At 38.1% G+C, this 15,808-nt stretch overlaps 1 protein-coding gene across 2 annotated transcripts in view; it reads right to left on the reverse strand.

Annotated features, from left to right (window-relative positions):
- Positions 1-2,385: 2,385 nt before the first annotated feature.
- The window catches only part of LRCH1 (leucine rich repeats and calponin homology domain containing 1), a 240,975-nt gene continuing 227,552 nt past the window's right edge, over positions 2,386-15,808 (reverse strand). For both annotated transcript variants that reach the window (XM_072610573.1, XM_072610571.1), the window contains exon 19: positions 2,386-3,378. In XM_072610573.1, the coding sequence (XP_072466674.1) occupies positions 3,268-3,378 (111 nt within the window). In that variant the 3' untranslated portion in view covers positions 2,386-3,267. The remainder of the gene's footprint in view (positions 3,379-15,808) is intronic.

Consider the following 15,808-nt stretch of genomic DNA (forward strand, 5'->3'; position numbering starts at 1 on the left):
GACTGCTATATCTGCTTTCTGGATTGTGTTAATGTGCAATTATTTTTACTTACACTCCCCACTTTAACTCAACGTGTACAGACATCTGCATTTCTTTTATATATGTAGCAAGTAGTTCTTTTCCATTTTATAGGTATTTATGTAATCAGCTGCTATTTAAAGTTTTAACTGTTAGATTTTTCTCCCCCTACCAAATTATATATATTATCTTTTTAAAAAAACATATACAGTGTACTTTATTTTTCTTGAAACAATTTGTGTCTTCCTGATGCAGAGACATGCACCTCCTGTGCCTTTCCTAGTCTAGACTCAGATGAAATCTTGCCATGCTTTGTTCTGGTTTTTAATTGGCTTGAGGCATTTGTAGCTTTTAATGACTTAAAGCAGTATAATCCCTGTCTCTACCTATGGGCATGACACCTGGGTTCTAGTCATAGTATCGTAGTGTAAGGCTGGAAAAGACTTCAGAGTCCATCTTGCTCAACTTCTCATTTTGCAGAGAAAGAAACTAAGGCTTACGGAGGGTAAGTGAACTTGCCCAAGGTCATACAGGTAGCAAGCACCAGAGTGGGGATCTGAACCCAGATCTTATCATTCTAAACTCAGTCCTCTTGCCACTAACTTCCAAAGTGACCTTAGTGAAATCATTACATTTCTATGCCCCTTGGAGTCCTATACAATAGAGGGTTGGAATAAGTATCTGTGTTGTTGTGTGGTGATTTCTGATCAGATTGTGAGTAATAAACAAGATGGCTTGCATAAATAGCTGCTAAGTGAGAATGCTATTTGCATTCTATATATTATGGTCATGGTACTGTCAGTCATTCACATTTTATTGCATGTAGAATATGCAAATTTTCTTGAAGATACCTTAGCCAGACAAGGACTGCGCTTATAAAAAAAGTCACATGACAAAACAAGTGAGAGCCATTGGTATTATATAGCCAAATCCAAGGAAATACTGAAAAATCAATATCAAAAGAAATATTTTAATTTCGAAAAAACCAAGATCTCTCAAAACAATGATTACAAAGCTTCATGTTGCCATATATACATGTAAAAAAATACTTCAGGACCCTACATTCTTGTTCCTTGAGATGCAGCAATCAATATTCCTATTCATATAATCAATCTTTGAATGTTTCTTAAATTGTATATACTCTGTTCCAAATCTCTCCTTTCCACCTTTTGTGCTGTTTGACACAACAGGTGTTTGTGCAGCCCGGGGAAATATTAAAATACATTTTTAATTTAGCGTTAAAGTGCACAGTACATCATGTATAGGAAACAATATGCTCTCCACCAATCCAAATTACTCTTCAGCAAATGCCTCTTCCTTAGAACACAAACTTCTGCTTTGGTTAGTTAGTGAACGTCCTCCAGTCAATCGCTGTTGAGTTCCCTGTTAGCTTCCTCACCAGGTGCTGCGCCGCCCGCTGATGAATACGATGTGACAACTGCCCTTTGCAGTTTGGGAAATGTGGCTGGCATTCATTCACATATATTCAAGACTTTGAAAGAATATCGGAATATTGGTCTCTGTAAATGCAGCATCAGATTGAACACGCATAAACTGCCTAAAATAGGTTGTAGTGTGATCGAAATACAGTCGATTCTTTCAAACCACTATCTTTGCCTCTGTGTATTTTCCTTGCTGGTTCTTTTCTAGTTCTCTCTATACTCTCTCCTTTACCCTGCTGCTTCATAAACCTACACTTGCTTAACTCCCTGGGTCTTAGTTTCCTCATCTACAAAAAGAAGGGGTTGGACTGAAGCCTTTTGAGGTCCCTTCCCATTCTCCATCTATGATTCTAGGATCCTAAGCTTTCTGGTTCTTCTATCTCTACCAGACACCCTTTAGACTACATGCAGCATCTTCACATGGCTGGCCTGAGGACTCAAGATTCATTTCTGAGGTTTCAGGACAAAAAAAAGAAATCCTGTATTCTTTTAAGAATTGCCTTGAAAGCCTAACAATTTCCTTCCTCCCTCACCCCTGCCCCAGCCCACCCACTATAATAGAATAAAATAATCTTTTTACATCTCAGAAACTTTTTCCTTTTTTTTTTTTTTTAAATGGCAGTTGTAAAAAGTATCACTCTACTGAATCCAGGCGCAATGGACCTTAAATGAACTCTGACAACTCGGTCAAAGCTTTTCCTTTTCCGTTGGGCCCACTAAAGACCTTTTTGGTTAAAGAGTAAACTTTTCATCTTCACTTTCTTGTGCTGTTTTCTCAGTATCTGCCTCTAGTGCTGAACTCCTTTAAGTTACCCAGGTTACAGTGCAAAATTATATTTCAAGATTCATGATGCTAACTCCTATTTGTTGTGTTAAAAGTTTAATGTCTTGTGCATAGTAAAAATAAGTATCAATCCAAAAAAATAGTTGTTCACATTTTGTCTTCAAGTTTAATCTTTCCTTTTATAATCACAGCTATTTACAAATAAGTTGTGGGTGCTCTCTTGGTTTGAGTCAATTCATTAGCATGGGGGACAACAGGACTGCTGGAATGTAAGAAATTGAATGGAATGCAGAAATATAAATTAGGCTGATGTTCCACAAACCGAAATATGAACAATGCCTCCCCAAGAAAACAGCTGTCATTGAAGCACCTATTTTTGTTGAATTTTTAAAAAATCATATACACTAGAAAACATGATTATTAAAGTTTAGAACTACTACACACCAAAGAGGATAGAAAATAACTAAATATTTATAATATTAAAATAAAGTGTTTAACCACAAAAAAGCAGTAATAAAATACAGTTTCCTAATTTACATTTTGCATCCAAAGGATGAATAAGAACTTACTAATAAATAATATTTATATAAATATTTTGTATGTTCTAAATAGTTTTTAAAAGGCAATGGGTCTGAAGCAACATCCTGAAAAAATCTGATGGTGAAAACCCTAACTCCCTCCCCCCAAATGTATGAGTTTGGTACTAATTAAATGAATGCATTTGGCTGCAAAAACAGCTGTCCTCGGTGCTTTGGTAAAGGCAGCGGGTGAATATGGAAGGGAGGAAGAAAGCTCCACATTGGAAGTGCTCATTTCTTAATGGTCGGTAGTTCTTAGCCACACCACTTCAAGTCTCTAGGCTGGATTTCAGACGTGAAAAGAAGAATTTCCTTCTCCCAGTGGAAGTATTTTCAATGCGCTTCTGGATTGAGAATTGGGAGGAGTGCTGGGGGAAGGGAGTAACTGAATTCAGTTCTTGACCTCTGGTGAAGTTGGGTTGATTTAAAGTAGAGATGGCAGTTTCATGTGAACAAAGCTTTTGCTATAGTGACATCTAATAACGCTTGAACTGTAATGCTCACTTTGACCAGGCCTTTTTCCTCAAGAATGTGATGTGGTAGACAAAGTTTTTCCTAAAAAAATAAATGAAAAAAGGAAATCATTTGATGTCCTGATTCTACTAATCACATCTTACTGCATATCAAAAGTTAAACCCACTACGGAAAAAGTTAGGAAAAATCGTATTTATGTAACCCCAGTGTGGAACTATGCCTTCATCTCCCAGAGCATTTGTTCATTTTCCCAAAATACTGCTCTCAATTTTGACGGCAGTTTTGCAAGTGTCCTTAATTGTATTTACTTAGGATGATATAATATGTCTGAAAGCTCAGAAAATGTTTATTTGAAAAGGCTGAACTGCACATAGTGTGCCTGAAGCTACAAATACTGAGAAGGTAATTTACTTTCCCAGAGAAAAGCTCTGCAAACAGCCACTTACCCAGTCTAAGTAACCCAAGTAATCTGGCCAAGAAGATCAGTGTGCTGATTTCATTTGCAGCACTGACTGTGACCTGCCGAGAGCAGGCAGAGAACTCTGTAAAAACTTCAGGGAGCTAGTCAATTTTACTTCCTTACTGGCAAAGCTATTTGTAAACACAATTCTAACTCCAGTCTTTAAAATTTCCTTTTTCCCCACCAAGAGATTTCCACTGATTTTTCAAGGCCACGTATGACCTACTGGTTTCTTTAAATGCCATTTCAGATTTTCTTAGCAGCTCAGAGAATTGGAAAGGACTCCAGAGGTCATCCAGTCCAATTCATAGATGAAAATAAATCCCCTTTATAACTTAACCCTCAAATAGTCATCTAACTAACTTCTTTAAGTGATAGATTTAGAGGGGGGCTTGGTTTTCTCAAATATAAAATATGGAAGTTGAGTTAGACGATGTTTCTTTCAGTTCTCAGTTCCAGACCTATAACTCTGACCTCATGAGGCAGCCTATTCCAGTATCAGACAAGTCTTATTCTTAGAAATTAATAATTTTGAATTTGCCAAAGTCTGTTCCAAAATGTAATAGAAATTAGTGTAATAATCTAGATGTAGGTTGACTAGGTAGTATGGTGGGGCCTTGACCTCTTAGGATACTATTCAGAAGGAGTGAGTGATGCTTAGATGTGGTTTAAGATCATAACATTCAGATTTAGAAGGTTCCTCAAAGATCAAAGGCAGTATAGCAGAGAAGAAAGAACACTGGATCTGGAGTAAGAGGATCTTGTTTCTCACCCTGCCTCTATCACTTGTTATCTGTGTACCTGTAGGCAAGTCATTCTCCTCATTTACTGTACCAAATGAAGGGGCTTAAGACAGATGGCCTCTAAGGTCCCTTCTAGCTAGACTAAGATTCCTCAATCCTAGTCCAAACCCTTCATTTAACAGATAAAGAACTGAGGCCCAGAAAGGTGACTTCCTGATGGCCATGATGACTAACACAGTCAGAATTTGAATCCAGATCCTCTTGATTTCAAATCTAGTACTCCTTCCACAGCTCTGTGCTGGCTGGTAATTAGATAAAGTCGGAACTAGGAACTAACCTAAGTAGTGGAATCTAGATCAATGCTGACCTGTTTTAAGCTGTAAACAGATTATTTCCATTTTCCAAATTTGTTTGATGCTTCTAATCAAAATAGATTTTTCTTCCCTTTTTCTAGTGTGTGTTTGTGTTCATTTTGTGACTGGACACTGCAAGAAGAGAGCACTAGACCTGAGCGAAAAAACCTGGACCCCAAACTTGATGTTTCAAGCACACAGCTTACCCATCTCCCAGGGTCCTCTTCTATCACTGATTGATGGCAGGATAGGAGCCCGAGAATTCTGGAAGTCTTGGGATGCTAACAGCAGGGTTCCTCCCTGCTCCCCCTCCCATTTTCTACAACCTAGTCCAGGGATGGGGAACCAGTGGCCTCAAGACCACATGTGACCCTCACGTGCAGCCCTCTGACTGAGTCCAAACTTCACAGAACAAATCCCCTCAAAAAAAGAATTTGTTCTGTAAACTTGGACTGTCAAAAGACAGCAGCACCCAAGGACTACATTTTAGTCATTGAAGAGAATGACTTTGGTGCATGCATGTGTGTGGTTCCTACAGTGCTGAAGGAAATAATGCAAAGTGAAGGGCCTCTCATGATTTTAATTTGATATACACTTCTATAAACAGAAGTGATCCTACATTATATAAAACAAACTCCTCTCTAGTCACATTTTTATTATGAGGAAATACAGTTTTAGCAAAACTTCTCCAGCTTAACCAACAACATATTTTCCTTATTTCTAAGGCCAAGGGCTCAAATGAAGTGAGATAATAACACTTAGCACAGTGACTGACACACAGTAGGCAGTTAATATATGCTTGCTTCCTCTCTCCCTCTTCATGTTTATGATTACTTTCAAAAGAATGCACAAAGACTGTCAACAAAGTTTACAAGAGGCCCCACAGGATACAATGCTCATCTAGAACAACTCAATATTCTTCAGAAAATTAGAATGACAGGATTTGAAATAAGAGTATCTGGTCAATCTTTCTGTCTCCTCGAAGGTCTACCTTAAGTCACCATACATCAAGTGCTCTCTATCCTTTAAAGAAGCTTCTGTTGAATACTAACAAGGTGTCTCTTACCTTGAAATCATATCTACTTTCCCCAGTCTTATGAGATACCCTCACCCAATTTGCTGTAAATCCCTATCTTTACAGAACTGTACTCTGCAAATGGTCAAGCAACATGAATCTTAGATATAATTTTTTTAAAATTTGTATCAGCAGGTGTATTTCAGGTGTTACACAATCTATTCTGAAATAATGTTCTTGGTATGTGAAAAAGAAAGCTAACAACCTATTTTCTGTGTGTGTGTGTGTGTCGGTATTTTAAGTTCTGCTAAAATTATGAGATGAGCTAGAAGGCAAAAACTTTACCAAATCCCACACAGAATGTCCTATTCATTTCACCAAGTATCACAGTGAGGAAATGTACTGAGCAGAGAAATTCATGGGAGCCATTCTTCAAGTTTGTCACTTGCATGTGCTCACACTTTATGTCACCACTGAAGCTGCTGACTTCATAAAGCCAGTGCCCCAATCTGCTTAGTGCTGCCAACACTGTCACCAAATATGAAAGGGATTAGATGGTAAATCACACATAGAATTACCTCTCCCTGCGGCTCAGGCTGCAAATCACTAACCTCAGCTTTCCCTTCTTTATCTTTCCCAAGACAGAAAAGTTAGGGAATTCATACTTTTGTCTTGGAAACAACAGATAAAGACAGTTAAACTTTACCTTCAAAGTTGGACCCAGGGGCAATGTCTACTAAGGCCAATGAAAGTTCTAAGGTGTCTGACATTTTCCTGGTGAAACAGGAGATGAGGGAGTCCAGCTCAACAGACTTGCTTGGAGTGATTTAATGCCAGAACTCAAAAGAATGAATGGAATTTCAGCTGGAGATGCTTCCTTAGCCCTTGAGGCCTATGGCTAAGACTAGGAGCACAAGGTCTGGGCCGCAGAGGGACTGGGAACAGCAGTCTTCCATCTCAGCCTAAGGCAAGTATACCAAACATTGCTAACCTTCCCTAGCCTTCACTGCATGGCTGCTTTGCCTCCCTCCAACTGGGCAACTTCAGAGTGAGGTCTCTTTAGCTGCTCATAATCAATGGCCAAAACATCTAAAGGAGCAAGTATAACTATTGACCAGCTAGTAGGTAGGGTAATGATGGAAGGAATAGTAAAGTAGGAGACCTGGTTTTAGTCCTGAGTGCTGGTCAGAGACAACAGAATATGCTAGGAAGGACAGCGGACATGTGGTCAGGAGAGACTGGGTTTGAATCTTGGCTCTGACACTTTACAGAGCTGTATGACCTTCAGTAAGATGTTTAGTCTCCCTGAGACTCAGTTATGAAAGAAGGCAGAAGATAAATGCAAAATAATTAAGGGAAAAGCAATTTTGAAAAGCTTACAGCCCTATTCTACAAATGTGAGCTCTGAGGGCTCTCTGGGATGCTGAGTGGCTCTCTTAATCATCCTGACCTTACCAGCAAGAAGAGGATGATATCCTTTCTTAGGGTTGTTGGGAACAGGTAGTGGGGAGTGAAAGAAGAGTCACAAAAATAGGAATACTAAGTTGTTGCTTTTATGACTATCACTATAAATCGATCTGGTTGGTTTTCACAGGAATAATAATTACCCCCATTTTATAGATGGCGAAAGTAAGGCCAAAGGGCAGTGCCCCCACATGAAAGAATTCCAATTTAGAAACACTCACCATGAAAATGTCCCCAACCAGTCAACTTTCAATGGGATACAGGTACAGGCAAAATCACTGCCGATTTAAGCTAACTTTAGAAACCAAGTAGGGGGGCATATAACATGTACAGATGTATCACACCGAGTATCACAAACAAAAGCTGAGGCAAAGTCTCAAGCAAATCTTGTTTCTGGTTCAACAATTAAATATTTTAAGCACACTGGGGCTGCTCTCAAATTAAAACAGCCCTGTCCTCAATTCTTTTTGTGAAACAATGAATCTTTTTGTGACGAAAATAATGGCCTGCCCCATTCCCTCCTCTACCTTATTTTATTAGTTTTATAGGTTTCAATTTTTCCGCAGAGAGGGCTTTTAAAGTGAGACTTTACTGATGTATGAATGTGGAATGGAAATATGAAGGAACATAAGGAGAAAGTGGGGTGTGGTGGGAAAAGAGAGGGAGATGGAGAGAGGTCCTGGTGATACTTTATCTCCTCAGATTACCTTATCTTTACTTTTTTCTCACTCGATGGGATATAAGATCCTTGAGGTGGGAGACTGTTTTGGGGCTTGTATCCCTGGTATGCAGTTCAGTGCCCAACACTTCATAAACATCTGCTAAACAGAATGTGTAACAGAGTGCAGATTATGCCCTCCCTCCCCCCCCAGGCTGAGGCCTAATGATCACAAGCATTTGATTTTAAGCAGGGGAGATACCTAAAAAAATCCCATTCATTTAATTAGCCTCACGTTAAATGAAAACTTCTGTAGCACAGATGATTAGTGGCATAGGGTAAGTTCTATCCAGAGAAAGCCTAGACCGGAAAGGCAGGGCTCTCAAATGACAAACAATGCAGTATGACTGGCAAGATTTCTATTTAAAAACACGTTTTCTATTTCTCCTGTGTGTAGCTTGTTTGCCCATGTTTGCTTGCTTCTCGTCTCCCTGATCAGCCCCTGGGCTTTTTGAAGCCTGTTTTTGTGTTCCTAGGGCTTTACACAATGACTAGCTCACAGTAGGAGCTTAGTAAATGTCTACGATTATTTGACTGATATATATCAACTAAAAAATGTTAAAGTCCCATAGATGCATTATCATCAATATTCAGCTGTGATTTATCTCCACTTTAGGAAACTGAGACTCAAAGAGATTACAAGAGAGTAAGGCTTTCCTAGAGTGGCAGGGCCAGGGAGTGACTTAGAATCCAAGGCTCTTTCCTACTGGTCCATACTGGTTCCAAGTCTATAACGTAAACAAACTTAACATTTTTCTAAGTGAAGAGGAACAACTCCCTGAAAATATAATTTTAAAGATAAGAAAATCTGTTTCAACACTTTGACTGAGAACACAGAAGATATAAAAGTTACAGGACTTTTCTTCATTTTCTATTCCTTTGTTAAAACAGATATTATCTCCACAGAATGTTTTGTTTGAAGTGTGGGGAATATTTGGGTAAGGAGGGGAAGGGAAGAACCCTGACAAATTGTTTGCAATTTTATGCTAGTTGTTGTAGCAAGCCCTTGACAATTATTACTGAATGAAGACAGGATGGGATTTAGACATGAGACGGACCATATAGCTCATCATTCATTTTAAGAATCAGGAAACAGAGATACAGAGAGGTTAGGCAGGCAAAGCACTTGTCCAGGGTCCTATAGGTGCTTAGGACTAGAAAATGACTTTAATTCAGGTCTTCTGCTTCCAAATCCAGTGTTCTAATCATTACTGATAGGTAAAACAACTTAGGGCTATAATAAAAGCAAAATAAAACCCTTACTTTCCACCGATAATTAGGCCTATATTGATGATGGTCTGAGAAACAGACGACTGGTGTGTGGCTGACTACAGACTAGGACCAGAAAGTTTAATTTATTGGGCATGCTAAGTGTGGGGCCAAGTCTGACGACTGAGGACTTTTAAAGATGGGAGCAAACATTTCTTCTGAACCTTCATGTTGCTCACCTAAAAGCAAAAATATTTACATTCTCTGGGGTGCTCTGAGGGCCCCCAAATACCTGGATAAGGTCCTATATATAAGAATTTTATGCAACCAAACAGAAATGCAAGCAGAGGTATGTGTACATATACATACGTACATACACACACACACACACACACACACACACACACACACTGAGAAAGAGATTAGTCCTAACCATCACTTTATCAATTTATCATATTACCTGTGACCTTGGAGACTTTCAGAGTACACATAATGCTTCATGGAACATCTTGTTTCCAAACTAGGCAAAGTCCAGTAATCGGTATTAATTCTGTCACTGTCAGTCACACACTTACATAAGAAATCAATCTAATTATGTAAGAGATAAGAAACCAATTTACTACCTGTTAACCAATATCTGGACATCACAGCAAACCTCAATGTTTTCCAAAAAGTCATTAAGCCAACTTATACAGGCAGAATTATTTTAATCTAAACAAGGAAATTGTTCTTTTTAAAGAAAAAATGAAAAAGCCAGGTATGAGTCCTTTCCATATGTGACTCTCAAGTCTATAGCAACATAATTCAAGGGGTAGGGATGCAGACTGAGGAGGAGAGATCAGTAGGTGAGCATACACATGACCAGCAGGAAGAGCAGAGGGATTCAATGAAGGGGTGATTGGGTATTAGGGTGGAAGTACCTTCAAATCTAGTAGCTGCCTGAGGCTCCTCTAAGGACTTCTCATTGGCTATGGAAATAATCAGGGTATGGGACTAAAGTCATGTTACCTTGGCTCCAAGAAATAGTTCAGACCAGGGAGCTAGACTATAAAATGTATTTCTTACTATTCCATCCAGGTAATTGTAACTTTGCTTTGATGCAAGTCAACACTACCAAAGCTTCTCAGCTCACAGAACAGACCTCCTTGGATTTTTAGCTATCAAGATGGGAAAAAATCCAATTATTTAGAGAGTTCACATTTAAACAAGGTCAATGTCATGCTTCTTTGATGAAAAAAAATTAGAATTTGCAAGTGTTCTTTTTCTGATTTGCTTTTGAAACCCAATCTCACCATGAGACAATGAAGTAAATAAATGACCATGATGTAATATAACAAATTACTTTTGTCTGCACCCAGTTTGACAATGGCTAGCCGGACAATATTATAACAGTCCAGTAAGATAATGTGAACACAACTGAACAACTAAATTCATTGGAGAAAATAAATGTTACCAAAAACCTTGCTCATTCTGGTTGATCCTAATTTCCAGGGCAAAATTGTAGGGGTTTTAGATAAGCACTCTGAATTAAAATGAAGCATAATACCCTGTATCATCTGTCATGCAGGGCTGTTCTGAAAAAAATATTTTGTTAAGTGTAAAGTTCTTATATAAATGTGAGCTATGACTGCTTTATAAATGGTTGCATTCTTTTGTGAGAAGGAAATAGTGAGCAAGATTTGCAAGTACTGAAAAATGATTTTTACATCTAGAAACTTCCTTAGAAGCTTTACATTTGGGTCTAGCAACTTTTGGTCCAGAGTAAAGAAAGATCTGGCAGCTAGCCAGCTAACAGAGCCAGGTTCCTTTCTCCAGCCACATCCCAAGAATGGAAAAGTAATGAGAAGCCAGACCTGGCACTTCTCAGCCAGGGAGAGATAGAAAGCAGAATAATAGGCATGAAGGGAGGGCAGAGAGGTAGGTAGGCGGAGGAAGAACTTTCCCTCAGTCTTAACTGGGGGCAAGTAGTTTGTTTACTGAGCTTTCTTTTGTCTACCTTTGTCTACCTGCCAAGGAGAAAGGACATTCTTTTTAGAAGAAAATCCTCAAAGGCAGCACAGGTGCAATACTGAAGAACCTATCTGGGGTACTGTCTGGGAAAATATGGGTTCTTAATCTGCTCCTTGAAATGTTGAAGACAGAAAAACAAGAGGAGAGAAAGCAGGTAAATCAGTGGGTAAAAACACTGAAAGTAAAGAGATTTCATAGAAGCTGCAGCACAGGAACTCTTAGCTGGAAAGTTATTGCACTGGGGTTGGGAATAATAAAACACTGCCAATTAATAAAACACTCAAACATGAGCTGAACTAAAAAAAAAATTGTTGGCCAGTTGATGAAGGCTAGAATAATGAACCTGAAGAAAAGGCCATGCGATCACAAGTTGAACTAAACAGCAAGACTGACTACACTCAGAGAAACATGCACACAGCCCCAAATCAAAACAGACCCAGCTACACTGTCCATGGGAAGCCCAAGTCCAAACCATCTTACTATTCTTCAAGGCGGTGTGGCTGGAGTGGATATATGTACTGGACATTAGCCAGGGTATCTGCCTCCAATATTTACCAGCTGTGTGATCACCAACAAATTGCGTTACTTGAATCTTAGTTTTTTCATCCAGGAAGTGTGGATAAGAATACTTTTATTTAAAACCTATCTCTTAGGTTTGTTGTTAGGAAGTGCTTTGTAAGTCTTAATGTGCGCATTTTAGGATGTCACATTATTATTATTCTCAGCGACTGATTATGGATCATAATGTGAAAAGCTGAATCTTCATGGACATAAACCAATGTTACTGGAGACTTTTCCTTGAAAAATGAAGCTGGCTTTTATAAGAATGGGATGAGAAAGGTCCACATCTTTCGCAATAAATACTGCAGAGATTTTCAGCAATGTATTAGAATTTGATACTTTTTTTAAAAATTATAACAACTCTCAAGCAAAGAGAGCTTTAAGGCTCAGAAATCACTGTCCTTACAAAAAGCCTGCAATGAAGCTACTTACAAATATTATTAACTCCATGTCACAAATGTAGAACTGGGGTTTTAGAGTGGTTAATGAATTGTTCAATGTCACATAGCTAGTAAATGTCAGAACCAGAATTTGGACGCAGATCCCCTAATTCCAATTTTCTACAGTGCCATTCACTAGATAATGTTGAGGGAGGCATGAGAAGAAGGGAAGCCTTTCATAGATAGAATAATTTTGTCCAGCTTCTCAGGCAAACTTTGCTGCTACAAGAGACACAAGGGATAGCTTTCTACTAGAAGAAAGGCAAGCGGGAGAGATGCTACAAAGACACAGCCAAGGCAAGGATGGTCACTGGTGTCTGAGAAGGTGCCATAGTGGAAAGAACTCACATGTATAGAACAGTAGGAAATGGGTTGGCCAGAGCAGGTGCTGCTATGTAATCCAAACACCATCATGCATACTCTGTAGAACCATGACTACAGGTCACACATGACTTCTCGTCCCACAGAACCACTTAAATACTGTGGCAGAAATAGCAGCAACTTCTCCTGATACACAGAATACATATATGAATATGTATTTTTCATTAGGATTTTCAAATAATGCACACAATTCCAACTGTCTGTTCAAATAAGAAGATTAATAAAAACCACCCTCTGGCATTTCTATTTGATGTATCTGGAGAGTTCAGAAGCCAAATGCTGACAGAGACAGAAAGAAAAGCAATGCACAAAACTATATATATTCAAGACTATACAAACTTATCTAAGTGTTCTCCCTGATGATATAAATAAATGACTTTAGCCCAGCTTATAAATCTTTAAAAATTTCATTCTCAAGATAGTAAAAATATCCTAATAATTTGAGTCTATCCAGATACTAAAATGATGAATCTGAACAAAAAGTCTGATTAATCAATAATCATTTATTAAATACCTACTCAATACACAATAAGGTTAGGAGAAAAAAATACTTAACTATTGAATGCTGAGGCAAATGAAACCATTTGTGAAAATCTAAGTTAGATTTACTTTCACTGGTAACTTTGTAACTCCCATGAGAACTAAAGGAAATAATGGATTATATGTAAAAAGTCATTGCCTTGGTTCAAGGTATTTAAACCAAATGGAACCCAAGAGACTAGTTTTACAACCTGAAGTCCAGCCTTCTAAAGTAACATCCTGATTTTAGCTCATCTGGGGGGATTTGGTCACCTATTACACCCTGATTATTTCTATGGCCTTAAAATTCCATATGTATTCATGAGGATCTACCCTTTATCACGAGTCATGTAGAGTTCTGGAAGCATTCTGGGAAGATAATCCAAGCTGAAATTTCCTAAATTCCATTTCCTAATTATAATCAAATAGAACTATACATCAAAATTCCTTTACTCATCTAGCTCCCTATCATTCCTGCTGTGTTGTCTTAGCTGAGTCAAATAATGGAAGGGAATGATCCCTAGGTCACACTCTATTTCCAGAGAATAACATGTTTTGGGCATCTTTGGTACCTGATATATGCAAGATATAAGTGAATAAGACTCTATCTGTATCTTTTCTTCTGAACATTCACAAACGATGGTGAACTGTGGATGGGTCATAATTACAATCTTATAAACACTTACTAGAAGGGGGCATTCTTAGCAAATGTTATATAAAAAGGCTGAAGAAACAGGCAAAGAGAAGAGCTTACTGCTTCTCAGGCTCTGGTGCTATAGGAAGAAAAAAAAAGGAAGCATTAAGATGAGGGACTGGAAAGTGGTCCCTTTTCCATAAAAGTTAAATAAAAAAAATAAAGCCATCAAATCTCTAAAAAGTTTTCACACTCAGTAGGACAGTAAGCTCAGTACAAGTACCACTCAAAGTGGCCAAATGGTAGACATATCAGTTGGTGAGAGGTAGCATTAGAGAGGAAAAGAAAAGGTTTTAGAACTTTTAACAGCAGTGGATGGAGGAATTCATTCCATTTTCTGACCTAAAGGTATAATGTTAAGCTTCTATAATACACTATATTGCTTCTGAAAAAATATTATTCATCAAAGCCTCAGAGAGTAAGTAGCACCAACATACCTTCTCTCATGGGAGTGTGGATGAGACACTGTGTGGCTTCAGAATATCAAATCATTAGAACCACTGAGAGTTGCTCTGGGTACATTTGTGTAAAGTTACTGATAGACCAATAAAAATTCTGGAGTGTCATTCAAAAAAGCATTTATTACGCACCCGAAGGTTCATGATTCTGTGCTAGGTGCTGTACAGAACTGGGTTACAAGGTCATACGATCTGCTAGACCTACTGGTTATACTTTCAGGTATAAAACAAGGCTGGACGATTTTTTAAAATCCTGTGTTTTTCCAATCAACACTCAGTTTTTGTCTGAAAAAGGGAAGCCTTATCAGCAAGATGATAAGAAGACTCAGTAGTAGTAGCTTTTTCTATTAGAAAACTAGCTACTCTTCTATGCAATGCAATCTGGGTTAGATCAGACTGCGTGGCAAGAAAGTTGTGTAAATCTCTCCCTTCAATTACATTAGGTGGTATTTGCCTGCCAGAGTTCACAGGAATATTCAGAAGGAAAATATATCTTCCTGGAAACTCTATCTGAAGATTGGTTCTCCATATGGTAAGTTTAAGAGTTCTCCTTGATGGAGAATAACTGTCATCTTTTATAAATTTGGGAAATAAATTACAATTTTGGTATTAATATACAATAATAGCTACAGTCCACATATAGAAAAGGGATTTAGATCAACATTCAATTTCCCTGTTTTTAAATAGTATGGCATTTTCTCCTCAGAATGGATGAAGACATTCTTAGAATTTGGGGTAGGTATAGATTACATTTTTTTTTCTTTAATCACATTTGTATAATTGTTCCACAGGCAACACACTTGAGTCAATGTCCTATAAATCTAGTAAAGGACTAAAATAATTTGTCAGGGAATATTTATTAGAATTCATGGGTTTAAGGAGCACTCCAATATTGAGAGATCCTTCTCTTAATTTTATTATATTCTGGAATAATACTGAAAACCCAGGACTAAGAATGTTCCAAATGGGCCATATTCTGGACCTGCAGAATTTAGAACCCATTTTTTCTAATCTAATTATTAGGTGAAGTATTCAAATGTAAAATCATCATTGTGTATAAAAATTTTTCCTAGAAATAGTATGGTCCCACTTCTCTGTCAACTCCCCCTTTCCCATAATAGCTTTGTAATAACAGCTGTTAAAAATCTTAGGACAGTCTTAATAACAAGGGAAGGATGGAAATGCACAGAAGCCCTTGTGCCAGCAAATTCCACCATATTTCATATTTAATGACTAATTTCATTTCCCTAGAGCTTTTTAGGGGTCTTTGCTTGACCACCATGAATATAATGTCTTCAGGACTGGTACGTTGGCAATAACTCTACACATTGCCCCTACCTAGAGAAGAATCCTGATGAATTCCCAGGGATAGAGCAATTCCTCGGTTGGGGTTTTAAAAATGGGTCACTTTGTGTTCTTCATTCTTGAAGAATTTTAGGATCACTTTGGACTGAGGCTTTGGTTTTGCATCTCTGAATGACAGCAG

The sequence above is a fragment of the Notamacropus eugenii genome, chromosome 5 (genome assembly GCF_028372415.1).
Source record: "Notamacropus eugenii isolate mMacEug1 chromosome 5, mMacEug1.pri_v2, whole genome shotgun sequence".
In the NCBI taxonomy this organism is placed as follows: domain Eukaryota; kingdom Metazoa; phylum Chordata; class Mammalia; order Diprotodontia; family Macropodidae; genus Notamacropus; species Notamacropus eugenii.